The sequence below is a fragment of the Rhincodon typus genome, chromosome 3, assembly GCF_021869965.1.
Source record: "Rhincodon typus isolate 14 chromosome 3, sRhiTyp1.1, whole genome shotgun sequence".
Taxonomy (NCBI): Eukaryota; Metazoa; Chordata; class Chondrichthyes; order Orectolobiformes; family Rhincodontidae; genus Rhincodon; species Rhincodon typus.
The window spans coordinates 106342151-106362521 of NC_063334.1; the positions used below are offsets into that span (position 1 = coordinate 106342151).

Here is a 20371-nt window from a genome sequence, read left to right on the forward strand (position 1 = left end):
TCAGCTTTCCTGCTCCTCTGATGCTGCTTGGCCTGCTGTGTTCATCCAGCTCTACACCTTGTTATCTCAGGTTCTCCAGCATCTGCAGTTCCTACTATCTCTAGTTAAGGTGTAAGCCAGCTTGTACTGCTACCACCTCCTCTTGAATTGTTCCCATGTCTCTGGAACATGCTGCTCTCTGGCTTACACCATTTCTCCAGGTATGCATCTCAATCAATTCATCCTCCTGCTCTTTTGCCCATTATCACATGGCAATGGGTATAATCCTGAGATTACTGCTCAAGGTCCTACTTTTTCATTTCCTTACTAACTTCCCGAAATCTGCTTTCAGGAACCAATGTGGATCATGACTTCTGGCTGATTCCCCTCCCCAGAAGGATGTCCTGTAACCCACTCCATGCTATCTATGACCCTGGAACCAGTGAGGCAACAGACCATCCTGGAGTCCTATCGAATGCTGCAGAAATGCCTGTCTGATCACCTGACTGTGGAATTCCCCCTCTATCACTCTTGCCCTTCTACTCACTCCTCCCCTTTACAGCAGAGACACTTTGGTGCCATGAACATGTCTCTAGCTGTGCTCCCGAGGAATGAAATAAACTGAGCTATAAAACTTACTAGTAACAACATTACTTAATTCTATTTTCTTTTGGTACCCTTTATAATTCAATTTTAATATGAATGATTTAATTTTCTCTTCCTTTTGCCAAAATTCACTCCAATTAGCTACCTCTTCTTCACAAATAATATGTTTTTCTAGTTTTAAACTGTTTAGATTCACTGGTCACCAATCATTAAACTTAGTTTTCCTACTGTAATAGTTCAGGAAACCTGACTGGGAAGGAACATTGTTTACTGTTGAACACCAAAATAGCACATGTATACTATAAATAGTGGCTCTATTTCCAGCCCAAGACAGACGCTTCTGCAGACCCATCATAAAAAGGGCTCAGGTGATTAGTTCCAGCTAGGCAAGCTATTGCCTGTTCACACTCCAGAAGCTGCTTGTGGACATTAATTAGTGATTCCCTATGGGCCTTAAATGGGTTATCACATTTTTGATTTTGTTCTTCATGCTGGGCCCTAGGTAGAGGTGTGCCCCACAGTCCAAGTACCTCCTCTCCTGGAGTAAGGACTCTAAGCTTTGTTCTCTCTTTATCCACTACCTAAGCAGAGACGTCTCTGCTCTCGGAATGGAGTGAAGGCTCAGAGCTTCATCCTCTATCTATGCCAATGAATGAACACACAGGCTATTTTAATGACTTTGATGGAGCAACAAGTGTTACCAAGGACTCCAATCTTCCCTAATTGCAACAGGGATCCATTATTATCATCCCAAAGGAGAGGTGTGGTTTGCTTAACTGATCACCTGAAGCAAGGTAACCCAAATACTGTGCTCTCTCAGATTCAGACTGGTACATCATTGCGGACCCAAGCTCAAATTTTCTATTTCAAAGGCAACAGTATGAGTCCAAAGCAACAGCACAACATCTGGAGATGGAAGACCATAAACAAAGTCAAAAGGTGAATTCTAAAGAATCCCTAAATTCATAAGGAAGGAGGTTTAAAGAACAGAATTTACAAACATGGGCCTTTCAGCTAAAAGCACATTGGGTAAGAATTGGGAGGGGGGTGGTGAAGCAAAGGACAGAAGTAAAGGAAAAGGAATGGAGATTTTGTGGTAAGCAATTGGGTTTGTAAAGCTGAGGGAACTTCTACAATTTATTAAGTTGTTCTATTCAAGCGAACCTCACAACTGATATGCCTACGTCATGCTGTGCTTAGGAAGTCCGTTTCCTGGCCAGGTTTAGGCTGGTGGTGTCAGCTGTTGCAGATCATTCACCGATTTTTCTCCTCTCTATTTTCACACTCCTGTGAAACTCAATTTTTCTCCCACAGTGCAAGTATCATCTTTCTGCATGTGTGTATTTCTAAAATAAATTGGCAATCCTGATTTAGCATTCTCTGACCCAACTGTTGAAGATAGTTAGCTTAAATAAAATGTTCTATACTTTTATCTGTGAACTTCAGATATTAAATTTCCCATGAGAACTCACAAGATTTAAAAATTGGCTATTTCAGCATCATTACAAATCAGAACTGGTAATTGGCTTCCATATATTAAAAGGTGTTGACAATGCACCTTCTTTGGTAGTTCTAATCCCTGCTGCAATTTAGATCTACATAACTGATTGAAACAGAGTCCTATCATGTTCCAAGTCATAAAGTATGTATTGTCTTTTTCCAAGCATTGCACTGGATAAACCAAAATACTAAATTTAAAATGGATCCTTTTTTTTTTTAAGTGGCTTTTTTTTTTACATCTGGGAATAAAGAAAAATACAAATGCAGCCCCAGTCTTGATGGAGGGTTTCGGGCTGAAACATTGACTTTCCTACTCCTCGGATGCTGTCTGACCCACTGTGCTTTTCCAGCCTCGTATCTGTAAGACACCAGCACATGGTCATTTGAACTTCCTTGCCCCAGCACAAAATAGCCACCAACTTCCCTCTGAAAAGAAACAGGAAGATAGGCAAGTTTGTGGGAAAAAAAAAGATTATGGCACAGAGGGAAGGAAAAGGAAACAGAATTAGGAACAGAATTACAGAGATTGGAAGAGTGACCATATTCTTGACTTATTGCACACACTGCCATATGAAATCCAGTTAGATCTTAAACATGATATGAAGTGCAAGCATTTTATTGCACGCTCAACACAAAACCCTTGTAAACTACAATGATAGGCCACGTTCATAGCACTAGCCTGTTTTACATGTAATCGCTGCTATTTCATAGTTAGTGAATGTGATCTCATAATGGGGCCTTCAGATTCTCATACAGTTCTAAAATACTTCCAGAAATGTTTTTAAGTCAATCAGTTTCCCCCCCCTAACTAGAATTTCAAATATGCAAACTAGTACCTTCTAGATTTCTTGAACCACTATCTCACATTCAGAAAAGTAACATATACACAAGCATTTTAAGTTGAATATCTGTATTAAACACTTTGACTTGAAGGCTGCAGAATATTTTTCCAAACACTTGTTCAATTTTTTAAATCCAAAGTTGAGGTTTCATATAGATGGTGAAACCTCAGTATGTACAATGTTGCTAATTTTCCAGGTCAAACTGAAGCTGTTAAATAATCAAATCACTTATAATGATGGAATACTTTAAACTTCTACCACTTTCCATTCCTAGCTTTTCTTCAAACAAAAACTTAAAAAAGTGAGAGGCTGTATGCATGAGGAACTAAATTACAGGTTACACCACACACTTGTTATAGCTTATGTTGCATTCTCTCTAAAAATTAGAAATTGCACTTAAGCTGACTGGAGTACACAGAGTATATTTTCAAGTTATTGCATTACTGTAAATGTCATTTCAGACCAACTGTTCTAGAAAAAGATCAAGTGAATTAAATTACACCAATTGGGCTGATGTTGTAACATGTGACCAATTTGTAACATTAGTTTTTATATTGAGGTGACAAGTTGAAAACCCACACTTCCAAACTATCAAAATGTAAAAAAAGGACAAAAAGAAAGATTGATGCTGGAGTCAAGGAGGTGGTGAAATTACAAAATTATAACAGGAAATACTCAAGTAAGAGAAAGTGAAATCAAGTTGGATCTAATAATACGTTAACATGTTATAGGTTTTAGGACATAAACAACCCATGTGTTCTTTTAAGAAAAAAAATACAAATCTCAAAATGTTAAAGAAACATGTTATTTAATGGCTTTAAAGTAAATAACACAATCCCAAAGGGGAGATCTGCACAAGCTACAAAGTAACAACAGAAACACAGTTTACACAAAGGGACTTTTAAATAAGGAACATGAAAAAAAATCCCTGTTTACAGTTCAAGTTATTGTACTAAGCAATGACAAAACACATTTTTACAGTATAATACACTTACAAAAACAAGCTTGTTATAGTCTGCTATAACATAATCCAGTAACGTTAGGGAAGACATTCCATGAACCAAAATTTGGTAAGAAATAGTTTTACAATATATAAACACATCTAACTGGATAACTAAACAGCATCCAGAAAGACACATTTTTAAAAAATGTTTGTTATTTTTTTTCAGTGCAAACATATTTATGCAAGGCAGTCTTGGCTGCTCTACTCCCTTCTGCATGAAAAAAAGCTGTTTGCGTTTGTACTTAATTTGATACTAATTCACTCAGTTATTCACAAGAAAAAAAAACTTTATTCCTTTGAATTTAATCTGTAAAAAATAGACCAACACTTGATGCAATCTCCTCATTAAAGTTGTCTACTCTTGTGAGCTTTGATATGTTTCAAAACAAGACATCAAATTTAAATTACTATTATTGTATGGAAGTTAGTTTGGGAACCACGCTTCAAGGAGTTAAAGCACCAGTGTAAAAAATTCAGAAGCAATACTCTGGTGAAAGCTTATTTATGAGATGGTAACAGAGATAGAAAGAAAGAAAGCAAGCAGGGCAGGGAGGGGCAAGGATGGTGAAGTCATAAAGATAGAAAATCATGCTACATTGGGAGGTTCTGCTACCATTTCATAAATTTATGGAGGTAGTTATGTGCAACAGGAACAACATCTTAACTACAGTGAAAAACGTCTTTGTTACATACATTGAAGGCTATTTCAGATCGACCACTGCCATAAGGATAACGCATCTCATCTGCAATGTTCAATTAAAGATCCTATTGTAGATGTAACAGATCAGGCACACTTATCTTTTTAACATATATACATTGCAAGTTTTGTTTTAAAAAAAAGTTTTCTTTGCCAGTTCATAGTTAAACCGTTTAAAAAGAACCGCATCTTCCTTTTTGTAGGAATAGTTTCCGTACAAACCAAATTATAAAGAAGGTAGATATAAATTCTTCTCGTATTATTACTGCCATGAACATCTTTACGCCTGATAAGTATTTTGTTACAACGTTGCAGATTTAACAGATTTTACTGCAGCAACAATAACTGCAGGTTTTCCAATTAAGAAGTTTTATTCTGTTTTCTTTTAAATATCCCACCTGTTGAGGGATAAGATTTGCAGAAAAGACAACAAAGCCCAACCCATTTAAACATGGAGATGCAAAACTAGAAGTCTAGCTTCACATTGAAGCATTCTTTCAATACGTGAAACTGCGGCATCGTCAGAAGCTTTGGTGTAACAAAAGCCACAATATGAAGTAATGTAAATATCTTAAATGGCATCACAGAACAAAAAGGCGAGTAATGGGCACAAATTAGAAATTAGATTAAGTGAGAGAAGAACCTGGCACTGTGCTAGAATTGGTACTAAATAAAACACAGAACCAGGCTGCACGAGCCACAATATCCGACAAATAGCTTTCCAGTACCATTTTATCTGTGGCATCACGCACTTAAGCAATACATGCTCATTGATAATATTTGATAATAAACTGTGTCAGACCTCAGACTATCATCAACCAAGGGTGCTAAGGTTCCACTATAAAGCTCATATATAAACTAGTGTGGAAAGTATTTTAGACAGTTACAGGAGGGAGCAATTTATAGCAACACATTTAAAAGGGATCCAGGTGAGGTGTTGAGTTGCTCAAATTTTGTCTTGCAGTGATTGAAATACCTCAAATGTACTGCTTACTAACTCTCTTCATACATGCAAAAAAATATTTTTTCTTAATCTGAGAGCTGCTTATTCAGCATTTTCTCTGAAGCATATTTATTTGCACAAGAAAACAATGCACATTAAATTCACATATCATATTGATATAAGATTTACCACAACTGTAAAACTTGTAGCAATTTTATTGTTTTTTCTACAGGGTTTGCTTTTGACACCTTCAATATTTATGTACAGTAACATGAGATGTATAATCTTGTACAATAAAAAAATCAGACATTATTTTACCTTTCAATAGTGCAACATGTATCTGTTGGTACCATATAGCTTTTCACAATGTTTATTGGAAATCACTGACCACAAGTTTGAAGATAATATCTTCAGTGTGTAAGACAGTCATGTATGTGCTTGTTCAGATTTAACACATGCACTGGTTTCACAAAATCACAGCAGTTATTTGCTGGTTTCGTAATGCTCTAAAGAAGATTATTTATAAACATGAAGTTGTCATAGAATACCATCAAGAAACCAAAGTCATGAAGTGCAAACGAATTTGTGCTTTTTTTCTTCTTTATCAAAACCGCAATGGATGTTTCATGCAGTATGATGTAGGCGAATGCCATGCAGTAAGCTGCATTACCCACTCAATACCTAAAGGATGAAGAAGTAAAATTAATAAGTACTTATGAAAAAAAGCTCCAAATCATATAAATGGCTTCTATATTTAGTTTACCACTTCTTTTAAATGTAGGAGCATGCCTGATAGTATCATAGTGTTTCAAATCATTTGAGGTGCAGGTGTATAACTGCTGAGGGTGTGATACAGAATCTGTAGCTGACAGCTACGACTAACAGTGCTCAAACACTGGTAATGGAAGCTAGACACTTCATGGGCTTCTGCAGTTTTTCAGGTTCACTTGGTGCAGGATCTGTAGTTGTTCGGAAACTGAATGCTGACGAGCCTCCATGTCCAGGACTAAGAGCAGGGTTCTGACGCCTGTTGCTTTCTACTACGCTTGAAGTGTTAGAGGCCAGACTTTCACGAGTACTGAAAGACACCATGGATGGAAAAATATTAATGCTTCCAAACACTAATGCCACAACATTTAATCCTTCACAACTTTTGACCTCCTTGGGTAATTCAACTCAAGAGGCCAGAAGTCTCCATTGTGTAGGAAATATAAAGTTCCAGTGTATTTCAACTGATATGGCTCTTCCAAAGTTTTGTTAGCAATGGAGTGGGGAAACAACTGGGGAGACACACTCAGGACGATGCAGAGATTTTGGCATTACATTTGAAGCTGTTACTTGGTGGAATAGAACGACATAGTATTCTACTGCAATCCTTCACCAGTACATACACATTTTTCACAAGTGGTACATCTTTCACAGCTGTACATGTTCAGTTTATTAAATGAAATTGACTGTGCTTTTAATATAAAAATGTAACCTTTAATCTTCTCAACCTGCAACTTGTGCTGAAAATGCTAACAGTTATCATAAGAATCACAATCATGAATGGCCTAGAAGAAACAACAAAGCAAAAAGGCATTAAATTCAAACAAACAGTCAGAATGAAAGAGGGACCACTACGATAATTTATCATTAAAATCAAAACTAATGCAGGCACACTCCCCTCAGTTCCTCCTGCTTCACATTTAGGTGAGGTAGGCCCAGATGATACAGTGGATTAGAACTGCGTTTGCACCAACCTGGAGTAATTCCAGCTCATTCGCATGAGATTTCTTCCCCCCACCCCCTCACCCTCTTGCATGCTCCAATACAAATGGGCCAAGCACATGGAATCTTAGACCAGTTAATGTTGGGCATGTATTCAAAGCATTAAAATAGTCCATAATTTTTATGCTAAATAGGCAGTTTTACTCAGATGATCAATTACAATAATAGGGTAAAATTCAACACAAAATTGGAAAATCATCAGAGACTTTTTAGTTAAACTGAGGATAATCTTAAAGCAGGAGAAACTGATGACAAATTGGAATAGAATAGAATCCCTACAGTGTGGAAATGGGCCATTCGGCGCAACAAGTCCACACCAGCATCTCTGAAGAACATCCCATCCAGGCCCATTCCCCTACCTTATCCCTCCAATCCTGCATTTCCTATGGTTAATGCACCTAACGTACACACCCCTAGACACTATGGGGTAATTTAGCATGGCCAAGCCACCAAACTTACACACCTTTTAACCATGGGAGGAAACCCAGCCACCCAGAGGAAACCCATCCAGACACGGAGAATGTGCAAACACCACTGATAGTCGCCCAAGGGTGGAACTGAACCCAGGTCCCTGGTGCAGTGAGGCTGCAGTGCTAACCACTGACCCACTGTGCCGCCCTAATTATTAGATAATACTCTGTTGCATAATGACTGACAGTTACTAATTTCACTGCAATACACTAAATGTTTCTGAGTTTCTGTGTAATTTGTTTCAACTTTCTTTCAACTTAAAGAGGATTGGTATTCTAATATATTACTTCAGACAGGAAGTAACCATTGCTGAAAATTATACTGGAATTTTGGGAGTGCACAGCGCAAGTGTTTCGAACTATTTGGGATGACAAACACTTTCCATGGCCAGAGGAAAAAGTTTGAACCAGGAGCAAAAAGTCAGAATATTGCCTCATAGGAACTTTTCTTTATATTCTTTGATGAGATGCCAACTTTGTTCCCCTAATTCCCTCGAACTGAGTGACTTGCTAGGTTATTTTAGAGAGCAGTTAAGAATCAACCACACTGCTGTGGGTTTGAGTCATACAAAAAGGCCAGACCAAGTAAGGACAGAAGCTCTCCTTCCTTAATTAATGAACTAGATGGATTTTTAGTATTAATCAATGGTTGTCAAGGTCACCATTGAGACTATTTTTTATATCCCAGATTTATTAATTGATTTTTTAAAGTCAGCCAGCTGCTGTGGTTGGATTTAAGATCCGCGTCTCTCCTCACTCCTGTCCCCATGCACCTGCATCACTGGATGTCTAGACCATTTACACCAAATCGCTTCATAATCTCCCTTTTCTGGTGAGAGAAAGCTACTTGTTGGTTTATAAAATTCTCAATACAGCTTAAAAGCATCTACAAAATATAAAATATACTGTTAGAGTAAATCACACTTTGTGCAAGGCCAAAACCAAAATTTTTATTCCTATAGTTTACATGTTTTACTTGTGTTAGCTACTTTCAAAGTCCAGTACATGAAATAATCCAGCACAAGATGAAAAACGTACTACAAGTCTCAAACGAATGGCTGTTTGGATTTATTTTCTTGCTTACCGTGGAGAATTAAATCCACTGTCTACAGTGATACTGCTGCTGTCCACACTATCCAATCGAGCAGAATGCAAAGCTTTCTGGCTGGTACTGTTGTCACTCTCTTTTGGGCTCAGAAGAGTTAGGTTCTTTTCAAACTTTCTCTGGAGATTTTTCTCTTTCTCTCGTTCCAACAACCACTGCACAGTCCCACCATCATCTCGGCTTTTACCCTCCTCTTGGTTTTTGTTGGTCCCATCTTCCGAGTCATCATCAGACACATTGTAATAGTCAAAGGAAGACTCCTGATGTCCTGTTTCATCCTCCTGCCCCGGTAGAACAGGCAGTGATTGTGCCACGCTTGTTAAACCAACAAAGTTCTCACAGTCTGGGTGAAGCACTTCCGATGGTTTGTTATGTTGTGATTCATACAAAGTGGATTCCTGATAATTATTCTCCATGTGATTTACAGATTGAATTTCTGACTGCGATTTAAATACTTGTCCATTTGGCAATGATGGGGTAGATGATTGCCCAGCTACCGGCAAATTAACGCTGTTCATATCCATCGTTTCAGGATAATGCTTCTGCTGTAGTGACAATTGTTCAAGCTGTCCATTCACATTCTCTTCGATAGGTGGGTATTTCAAGAACCCATCCAAAGGAGACAGCTTCTTGACACCATCTGACAAGGTTAAAGTATCATAATCTTTAAACAGACACTCATCATTACATTTAGCTGATGGAGAAGACACAGCCTGAACAGTCTCCTTGGGTGCATTACATTGAAAGTAATCAGCTTTTGCATCGGTAGCACAGTTAGGTTCATCGTTTTTGGGCAAACCATCTCCAAGTCTTGCGTGTTCCACTGGATTGCAGGCTTCACTATATGTTGCTGAATCATCAATATTAACACATTCTGGTATGCTTGGCTCAGTAATATGATTTGAATGCGATGACAGTCCGGGTCTGTGGTGACCTAGTAATTTGGAAGAACGTAATTTGTTATTATTTGACTGGCTTTCATCCAAGCTGCATTCTTGCAACTCTTCTGCTGTACCTGACAAAGTTGCGCCAAGAAGTCGATTAGAATTATCCACTGACCTAGACCTCTCCTTAGCCTTGCTGGTCCTATCAGTTCTTGATTTTCTGTCTTGAGTATGGCTGTGGCTCCGATGAACCTTGGATTGCAAACTTTCCCGAGAATGTTCATGAAATCGGCTCTCCATCCTTCGCTTGTAAAGATCACCAGACACATCCCACTCCGGGGTCACAGGAAAATGAGATTCAACCACGTTCATTTTATCATGCGAGATAAAGCCATTATCACCCTTCGTTTCTATGGTGGTACTTTTTTCACATGGGGATCTGGTAATTGGATCATAAAACTCATATTCTCTGGATTCTGTGACATCCAGATGGGTATCTTCTGATTGTTCCCCTTTTGGAGCCCTGGACTTGCTGTGTGACCGGGATTTACCATGGGACTTCTTGTGACTTCTACTTTTTTTGCTCTTGCCGCTGTGCTGGGCAGATGATCCTGCCTTATTTCTGTGGGCCTTATCTTCTTCCAACTTCTTCATTAGCGCTGTGTGCTTCATGACATTTTCCACAGTCAGGTCTGGATTAATGCGTTTGATTATCTCCTGTTCCACTTCCCTTGGTATGGAAGTTGGATTGTCCTCATCACGCAGTGGCCATTCCTCAGGAGGGAACTGGGCTGAAAAATTCACTAACTGTTTCGACTTGTCCTTTTTAAAGCTCAATCTGAACAATTTCAAACCAAACTTTTTGGACTGTTTTTCTCCATCCTTGGGTTTTGGCAATGTTTCAGTTTTGTACGAACAGTTAACTGTACTCCTGCTTTTCTCAGTCTGGGTTACTGGCATCTGGCTGAAAGAAGGAGGGCAATAGGAATCTTTACATTCCTTCGTCGATCTTTTCTGTAGAGTGGATGAGTGATTGTGGAACTCTTCTCTAAAGCAATTGCAAGAATCACAGTGGTTTCTGTGATGGGCTCGGTCTCGGAGGCAGCCAGAGTTAGATGGAGTTATAGTCCCAAGTTGTGGTGAAGTACATCGAGACCGGTCAGGTATCCTTTCATCTAGATGGTACCATTTGCTATTTGTTCTAATGAGAGAAGGGGTGATAAAATAAGTCTGAGGAGTTACAATGAAATATCCATCAGGAGTTGGGTAAATTTTCCGCTCTCTAACAAGCATGTTCAAAGTATGGCGAAGGATTTCTTGACTAGGCGTAGGGACCCCTACAAGTTAAAAGAATAGGAAAGGTTAAACAAGAATTATTACAGTTTAATAAGTTATTAATTTGTAAAGCCTCAGGTTCTACTGAAACATTAAAAATCACTTATTTAAATGATTTTATGCATTTAAATAATACTGATCTTTAATGTAATTTACTCAACTTGTATAGTGAATATCACAGTTCAGTACAAAATCTTCACGAGATTCATTATTAATGAGAACAATTACAGAATGCTGACTTGGTAAAATAACAACTATTGTTTTCACTACATATCCAAGGCTAAGAATCTGAATCCATACAGCAATTGTGCCTGGTAACAGATATGGTAACCACATAGAGAACTAGTTACTTTATTTTTCACTCAAGGCACTGGGCTGTTCCAGCACAGTCAGTCAAAAAAAAAAGGACACTCCATCTGTCTTGCCCTGGGGTACAAATCCCTGCTGAATGAGCTGCAAGGTGGTACAAAATGATGATGGAAAACATCGTAATACTCATGTCCCATGTTGCCTTAATTTTCTGAATGTTGTGGGACAGGTTTTGATAAGCAATAAGTGAACAAGAGGGAAGATTTTAATTTTTCTTGCTTAAAATTCATTTCTCAATGGAGTTTAAGACAAGATCTGAAGTTGAAAAAAAAGCTGTTAGACAGAATGTGCAGATTTGGAAAGAGTTAACAAATCAGACTGTTAGCAATTCTTTGAGCTCTGGTGAAAGATGATGTTTTGTCATGAGGTTGTGGTGTAGCTGTATCCCTGTACGGAATTTCCCATCAAGGAGGTTTAAAACATTTGATTCACATTGGACAAGCCATCAAGCAAAGGCCAAGCACTTCCTAAAGAGCAGTGAGAGAAAACTGGGGGCGGTTCAGTCACCCAGAGATGCGCTTACATGTCTGGTGGCTGGCTCAAGAACTGGCAATGGGAGCAGGTTAGGAAACAGTGTGCACAATCCAGGGAAACTGAAAGCAGGAAAGAAAATGTGAATGAAAAATAAGTGTGGCTGGGTGGGGGTAGGTGGGGGGGGGGGGGGGGTGGTTTTGGCAGCTGCTGGAGTGAACACACCACAGGGGAAGATTTCCTCTGTGATGATGAAAATTGAATGGTGTGAGGCTCCTAGTCAAGACGGAAGCATGGACTGCAGAGGTGACCTTACAGTGTTAAGCCTCGATCTCTGATCTTTGCTCATGTTCAGACCATGAGTAGAGCCTTGCAATGTAGTAAAATGATGGATGCATTTATAAACAATGCACGTATGATTTAATTAAACACAGTGCAAAATCTCACCCTATCCTCCCTCCGTAGTGTAGTGCTGATTCACAGATTAACAAGGTTCATTTTAAATTCTTGGTCTGTGCTGATCTCATCCAGGACAGAGCTGTAGTAGTTACAACTCGACTTAGTGATCTAGGTTTAGGGAGAGACATGTTAAAAAGAAACTCAGATAGAGGTTTCACTCTTAAATATTATCTGCAAAAAGTATGTGCGGACCTTGGTTCACTGAAGGATCAGGTACTTTCAGTGATCTCCAAACAGTCACCATCAAAGACTCACATATCAAGAACAGTCACTTTGACAAGAAATCAGGAACCACTAGCAACTTGTTACTGGCCAAGAATTAGTCACCACTCACGTGAAAACCAGAAACAAAATTTCAAAAGTTTAGCTTCGCTATTCCAATGATGACTGGAACATCTATTTCAATTTAAAACACAATAGAAGATTCTCTGAGATAGTAAGAACTGCCGATGCTGGAGTCAGAGATAACACCGTGTGGAGCTGAAGGAACACAGCAGGCCAGGCAGCATCAGAGGAGCAGGTAAGCTGACGTTTCAGGTCAGGACCCTTCTTCAGAAATGGGGAAGAGAGCTCTGAAATAAAGAGAGAGAGGAGGGGTGGGGCTGGAGAACGTAGGTGGGATGGTGATAGGGGAGTGCAGGTAGGGAGTGGTAGGGATTGGTCAGGGAGGTGGGAGGAATGGATAGGTGGGAGAGAAGACGGACAGGTCAAGGAGGCGGGGATGAGAGGGAGGGTTGGTCATGGGGTGAGGAGTATTTGAAGTTAGTAAAGTCCACATTGAGACCATTGGGTTGTGGGCTCCCAAGGCAGAATATGAGGTGCTGCTCCTCCAGTTTCTGGATGGCGTCGTTGTGACAGTGGAGGAGGCCCAGGATGGACATGTCATCCAGGGAGTGGGAGGGAGAGGTGAAATGGCTTGCGACCAGAAGGTGTTGTCGTTTGTCGCAAACAGAGTGCAGACGCTCCACAAAGCGGTCTCCAAGCCTCCGCTTGTTCTCACCGATGTAGAGGAGGCCACATTGGGAACAGTGGATGCAGTAGACCACGTTAGCAGATGTACAGGTGAACCCCTGTCTGATGTGGAAGGTTGTTTTGGGTCCTTAGATAGGAGGGGAGGGGGGAGGTGTAGGGGCTGGTGTAGCACTTCCTGTGGTTGCAAGGAAAGGTGCCGGGGATGGTATGAGTGTGGAGCAGACGAGGGAGTCGCGGAGACAGCGGTCCCTCCGGAACGCAGATAGGGGTGGGGAGGGAAATATATCTTCGGTTGTGGGGTCTGATTGCAGATGGCAAAAGTGGCAGAGAATGATACGTTGAATCCGGAGGTTAGTGGGGTGATACATGAGGACAAGGGGAATTCTGTCTTTGTTTTTATGGCGGGGAGGGGGGTGTGAGGGCAGAGGTGTGGGAAATGCAAGAGATGCGGTCAAGAGCATTTTTGAACACTGAAGGTTGGGGAGGGGTAAAGAGTTGCGGTCCTCAAAATAAAAGGACATCCGGGATGCTTGGGAGTGGAACGCCCCATCTTGGCAGCAGATGCGGCAGAGGCAGAGGAATTGGGAGATGCCCTGTGCAGTTTCATAAGGTTTTTGGAAATCGATTGTCTCACTTGCACACGAAGACTGTACAGATTTAAAGTGGCTAATGCCATGTTATCGGACAGGATCATTCGCAGTGCAGAGTTAAAAGTGGCGAGTTGAAGTACCTCTTCAGAGACTGTCGCGCACTTTCCAGTGCAGTACTGAAGGAGTGCTGTACCATCAGCATTACCATCTTTTCAATGAAATTTAAACAGAGCTATGATCCCATGGTGCCATTTCAAACAAAACAGAGCAGGGAGGTTCTCTTTGCTGTCTTAGTCAAAGGCTATCCTTCAACCAACAATCACTAAAACAGAATATCGGGTCATTACCCCACTGTGGTTTGTGGGGTGTGTGCACAAATTAGCTACCACATTTGAGATTACAATTCACAAAAGTTTTTAACTGGCCATAACGTATTGCTGGACTTTCAGAATTTGTGAAACATGACTCAAATGCAAGTCTTTTCTTTACTTGATGTTCAGTCTCCCTCTCCCATCCTAGAACAAATTAGTCATCTGCAGCAGTTGCTGGAGTTTGTGAGATGGGAACCTATGCCACAGGAGGAACAAGCAATGCCTCATTTATACTGCAGACTCTTCTCCAACACCGGCACGCTAATAGAAATGCAGCACTGTTTGTTGGCTTAGATATTTCCCTTGCCATTACCTGTGCCTAGTACTAAAATGATCAGATCAGGGTAAAATCAGTTTGTTTGGTAACCATTCTGCCAAAATATCTTGGAGCACTTTACTACATTAATGCTATTTAATTAGAAGTCATTACTTGTATGGCTATTGCAACAAAGCAGAGAGGTTCGACAGACTTTTGTGCTATCAGTTAATATTTGGATACAGCACAGAATGAGACCGTGATCCCACCTTACCTGAGCAGCTATTTGAAAAGAGCTTTCTAAACCATCCCAATCCTCCTTTCACAGAACCACTGAAATATTATAGCATCTAACAAGGCCATTCAGCCCACTGTGTCTGTATCGGCTGAATAAACTAACCGTCTATTCCAATCCCATTTTACAGCATCTCGCCCATAGTCTTGTAGGTTTCAAAGCTTCAGGTAGAGATCCAGGTTCCTTTTAAATGAGTTGAGTACTTCCACCTCAAATCACCAGAACAGGGCAGTGAACTTCAGACACTCACCACCATCTGGGTCAAAACAGTTTTCGGATCCCTTGGAACCTCCACATTTTAAATTTAAAACAAAATAATTAGTATAAAGCAGAAAAAGTGACCCAAAACTGGCACACCACTGGAAACTACTTTGCATTCGTTGTCAGCCCTGAGTTCTTTCCTTCAAGTAGTTTCTCAATTTCCCTTCGAAAGCTCTTCAACGAATCTGCTTCCAAACGCTGTGTCAAGCAATGCATTTCAGATTCTAAGAACTTGTATAAAATGGCAAAAAGCTGTACTAGCACCATTGCTTCCTAATTCATATAATCTCATGCAGTCAACTGAATGCTAGAAGGCAAAATTGTTGGAAATTACAACATTCATTTCTGCCCTTTTAATGAATGCAGCAAATCTATCTTTGATGTACAGCAGCCTGCATGAGACTCATGCGTCTGAATCCTGCACTGGCCTTGCACAATGTGGAAAAGCACAATTATTACAAGTGCATCTAGTAAATCAGCCACAACAGATTACAATGGTGGAAATTTTCCAGGGTGTTCTTATGTACCTAGCAATCCCATGATGGACAGCGAGGACATAAATATATTCCTGGACACAGGGAGAATCAAAGCATTTAATCTCACGGGTTGGAAAAGCAATTCTGTGAGGGCTTGTGGCGTAGCGGCAGTGTTGATTACTAAGTACTACATACTAAAAATTGACACCTCAAAACAAAACATAGTGGACCAGATTTTGCTGTGATAATGACAGTGAATCTGTTGTGATTGCTATCAACATTCCAGCAAAAGAAAAAGGCAGCAGCTGTAGAGTCTGCACCGGAGAAATGGAAATCTAGAAGTTGCTTTGTATGATTTTACACTCGTCCATAAGATATGCTGTTGAGGCACCCCCAGACTGCAATCTATCAAAACCAATTAAACTGACCAAAACTTCCATTCACATGCTGAGAATTTTTGTTTTTATAAACCAACTTGCAACTTGTTGGCTGAGGCATATCTAGGTTTTTAAAAGACATGCTGGAGAGATAGTGGCATGGTAATAATGTCACTGGACTAGATATCCAGGGCCTCAGCCTATTGTTTTGGGGACAAAGTTTCAAAACCCATTATCATTTGCATCCATGAACTTTGAATCCACTAAAATCTGGAATGAAGCAAATGGTGACCCATGTAACCAGTCAATTTGAGGCACAGTCATACAGCACAAGAAAACATCATTTGGCCCAACTCCTCCATGCTGGCTAGGTATCCCAACTTGAATAAGTCTCATTTGCCTGCATTTGGCCCGAATCACTCTCCACCTTTCCTATTCACGTACCTGTTCAAATGTCTTTTAAATGTTGTGATTGTACCCATCTCTACCACTTCCTCTGGCAGCTCATTCCACATACGAATCACCATCTGCATGAAAAAGTTGCCCCTCAGGTTGCTCTTAAATCTGTCGCCTCTCATATTAAAACATCTACCCTCTAGTTTTGGACTCGCCTACCTTGGGGAAAAGATCTTGGCCATTCACATTACGGTCATAAGTTCATAAACTTCAATAAGATCACCCATCAGCTCCTACACTCCAGGGAAAACAGATCCAGCCTATCCAGAGATAACAAGGTGTAGAGCTGGATGAACACAGCAGGCCAAGCAGCATCAGAGAAGCAGGAAGGATGACGTTTCAGGCCTAGACCTTTCTTCTGAAATGAAGAAGAGAAATGAATCATTTCTGAAGAAGGGTCTAGGCCTGAAACGTCATCCTTCCTGCTTCTCTGATGCTGCTTGGCCTGCTGTGTTCATCCAGCTCTACACCTTGTTATCTCAGATTCTCCAGCATCTGCAGTTCCTACTATCTCCAGCCTATCCAGCTTCTCCTTATAAATCAAACTTGGTAACATCCTTGTAAATCTTTTTTGCACCCTTTGCAGTTTAACAGTATGCTTCCTATAACAGGGTGACCAGAATTGTACGTAGTGCTCCAAATGTAACCCATCTGGTTCACAATTGTCTTTATGAGAAGGAAATATGTCATGCTTACTTGTATGGTCTACATGTCACAACTCTCTAATGTCCTCTGAAAAGACAACAAAAGTAGACCAGAAGCACGGAATTCTGTTACAAATCAATCAATCAATCAACTCACTCCCATCTCTCCAAAGCCTGTTCACCATCTATGAAAAGCACAAGTTATGAATATGACAGAGTACTTTTCATTGCCTGCAGGGTGCAGTTCGAACACTTAAGTAAAGTAACATCATTTAGGACAAAACATCCAGCTTTATTAACACCCCATCTAACTCCTTCAAAACCAGCGCACAGTAGCAGTGGCGTTTACTCCATCTACGAGATGCCCCACAGCTACTTACCAAGGCTCAACAGTACCTTCTGAATCCATTATTGCTAACACCTAAAAAAATGATAGGGGTTGCAAATGCATAGATAACAATCACCACATCCCTTCAAGCTACACAACATGCTGGCATGGAAATATATTGTCTTTCCTTACAGTGTGACTGGGTCAAAATGTGGGAGATCCCTCCCCAACAGCACTTTACATAATGCTACATCTCCTGACTGGAGTGATTCAGAAATAACTGTTAACCAATGCCTAGAGCAATTAGGGATGGGCACAAAATGCTGGAACAAAAACAGAAGTTGCTGGGAAAGCTCAGCAGGTCTGGCAGCATCTGTGAAGAAGAAAAAAAAAATCAGGAGTTAACATTTTGAGTCCAGTGACCCTTCCTCAGAACTCAGAGGTTCTTTTGGTTTTTAAATAAAAATGCTGGCCTAGCTAGTGACAGCCCATGAAGGAATTTAAACATGTTTAAATCTTTTCTTTTGTTAAGTTTATTTGCTTTTGTTTTAGCTTTTAACTTAATTCCAATCATAGTGGTTCATTTTGCCATGTGTTTTTCTTCCCTGTTATTCAGCCTTTGAGGTGAAGGTGACCATGCCCATCACCTGGGATATCTGGTTAGGGGCCCAGGGTGCACAGGTGCCTGTTAGGGTTGGAAGATTTTGCTGCAAATGGAACAGGATGCTGCAGACAGTTGAGTCTCGGATGAGTTGCTGGCTTGGGATTTGCTCTCCTTGCATTTCTATCTGCCTCACACTCAATCACAAAGTGGAGGCTTTCTCGCTACATGATCAGCCCAATTCTGTTAGGACTGTCTCACTGTAGTCTGGATACTTGATCAGCCCTGCCGCCTGATCTTCAGGAGCTTCTGAAGTGAAAGCAGTTAAGGTTCTTGTCGGGACACCAGTACATTCCTCAATTCTGCTTTCCTGCCTTTCTCCACAACTTTCCCTTATGGATGAAAGTTTGTCATGAAGTGTATTAAAGGCAGTGATAGACAAGGCCTCAACAGCTCTCTGCAGTAGGAGAATTCCACAGATTCATAACCTCCAGAGAAGAAGTTCCTCCTCATTTCGGTTTTCAGTATGTGACCCCTTTATTCAGAGATTATTCTGTCTGGGGCTAGACTCTCCCACAAGGGGAAACAATCTTTCTGCATCTACCCTGTCAAGTTCCGGGAGAATCTTAGATTGAATCGATAAGGTGGCCTCTCATTCTTCTATATTCCTAAGAAAAGGCCTCTGGCCCAATTCTACTCACCCTCTCCTCACTGGGCAGTCACCACATATCAACTTAGTGAACCTTCTCTGGACTGTCTCCAATTACAGTATATCTTTCTTTGCCAAAGGGGCCCAAAATCCTGTTAATAAGTATTCGAAGTGTGGTCTAACTGGTGCCTTGCATAGGTTTAGCAAATCCTCCCTACTTTTATTTTAAAGGGAATGGATATAAAAAAAAAAATCACTATTCCATTTGTCTTCTCTATTACTTGCTAAGCTTGGATGCTAGCTTTTTGCAGTTTATGCATGAAGATCCCAAATCCTTCTGCACTATAGTTTTCCGCAGTCTTTCCCTATTTAAATTATTTTCAGCTCCGAATCTTCCTGCTGAAATACATTACCTCATATTTTCCCACATTATATTCTGTCTGCAAGTCTTTTGCCCACTCAATCTATGTTGTACATTATGTATGACATATCTACTGTTCACATTACTGAGGAGTTACTTTATTTCTGATACTGCCTACACTGGCTCAGAGGCAGGAAGAGTAAAGGGCCTGATGTAGAGGAGACATGGCTCATGTAGCCAAGAGGCACCACCTCATTTTGCCACGTTATATTCCATCTATCAAAGTTTTTGCCCACTCACTTGTCCATATCCCTCTGGAGCCTTTTCATTCACAGACTGATGTCTAAAATATACTGAAGGCTACACTTGTGCTGGCAATGTGTCTTCATCAATATAGAGAGCTTGACCAAGTGTGCTGTGGAGGGAAGTGAATTTTGTACACTGATGTCAGACTCTGGTCACGGTCTTGGGTCCAAGATAAAGGTTTCCTGCAAGAAGCTGGTGCACTCTCTGTTTCCTTTATGCGGATTGTAAGGCTGAAGTTATCACATGCAACAGAAAATAAACGCATCTCCACTTCTGAACCCGTGGCTACTGCACACAGTCAGGCATCGGCAAACAGGAAATTGTGAACTATGACTTTAGAGGCCTTGGTCTTTGTCTGGAATTGTATCAGATTGAGCACCTTCATGTCCATATGTAAGATTTTGACACCAGGATCACCAGAATTGAAGGTATCAGACAGCATGGTGGAGAACAAGAAAAAATGCTGAAGTAGCATGGTACCTCATGTCCTGATCAACTCCATTCACGATTGAAGCTGGGTCAGAAGACTCATCATCCAAAACATGCACGAGCATGCCATCATGGAACAGTTGAACAATTGGAGACGAATCTCTCAGGGTAGCTGAATTTTTCCATTACCTTGCAAAGTTCCTCATGATTGACTGCCTTGATCTGGTTAATAAACATGGTGTAGAAGTTAATGTTGTGTTCTTGGCATTTCCCCTGGAGTTGTCAAACTGCAAACACCATTGAAGTGGCTCCTTGGCCATTTCTGAAGATGCATGGATTATCTGGCATTAGATCCTGGTTGAAATGTTGCACCAAATGGTTCAGAAGGATTCTAGTGAAAATTACTAGCAAGATTCCTCCAGAATTGTTACAAGATGGGAGAGTTCCTTTCCTCTAGTCCAGGTGGTGGAGAAATAGTGCTACACCTGCCTCTACACCTCCCCCCCTCACCCCATCCCAGGCCCCAAGAAGACTTTCCACATCAGGCAGATGTTCATCTGCACATC

At 40.6% G+C, this 20371-nt stretch overlaps 2 protein-coding genes across 4 annotated transcripts in view; both read right to left on the minus strand.

The window, feature by feature from the left end:
• Positions 1-1424, minus strand: part of LOC109928402 (cadherin-related family member 2-like) — a 148791-nt gene extending 147367 nt beyond the window's left edge. Inside the window, exon 1 of the mRNA XM_048593969.1 lies at positions 1370-1424. Within this exon, the coding sequence (XP_048449926.1) occupies positions 1370-1424 (55 nt within the window). The remainder of the gene's footprint in view (positions 1-1369) is intronic.
• Positions 1425-3718: 2294 nt separating this feature from the next.
• The window catches only part of LOC109928509 (storkhead-box protein 2), a 292089-nt gene continuing 275436 nt past the window's right edge, over positions 3719-20371 (minus strand). For 2 of the 3 annotated variants that reach the window (XM_020528489.2, XM_048595325.1), the window contains exons 3-4: positions 8895-11136; positions 3719-6648 (exon numbers count right to left, since the gene is read on the minus strand). In XM_020528489.2, coding sequence (XP_020384078.1) covers positions 6459-6648; positions 8895-11136 — 2432 coding nt within the window. In that variant the 3' untranslated portion in view covers positions 3719-6458. Of the gene's footprint in view, positions 6649-8894; positions 11137-12421; positions 12495-20371 lie in introns of those variants that run through there. The other variant, XM_048595326.1, reaches the window with a different exon arrangement.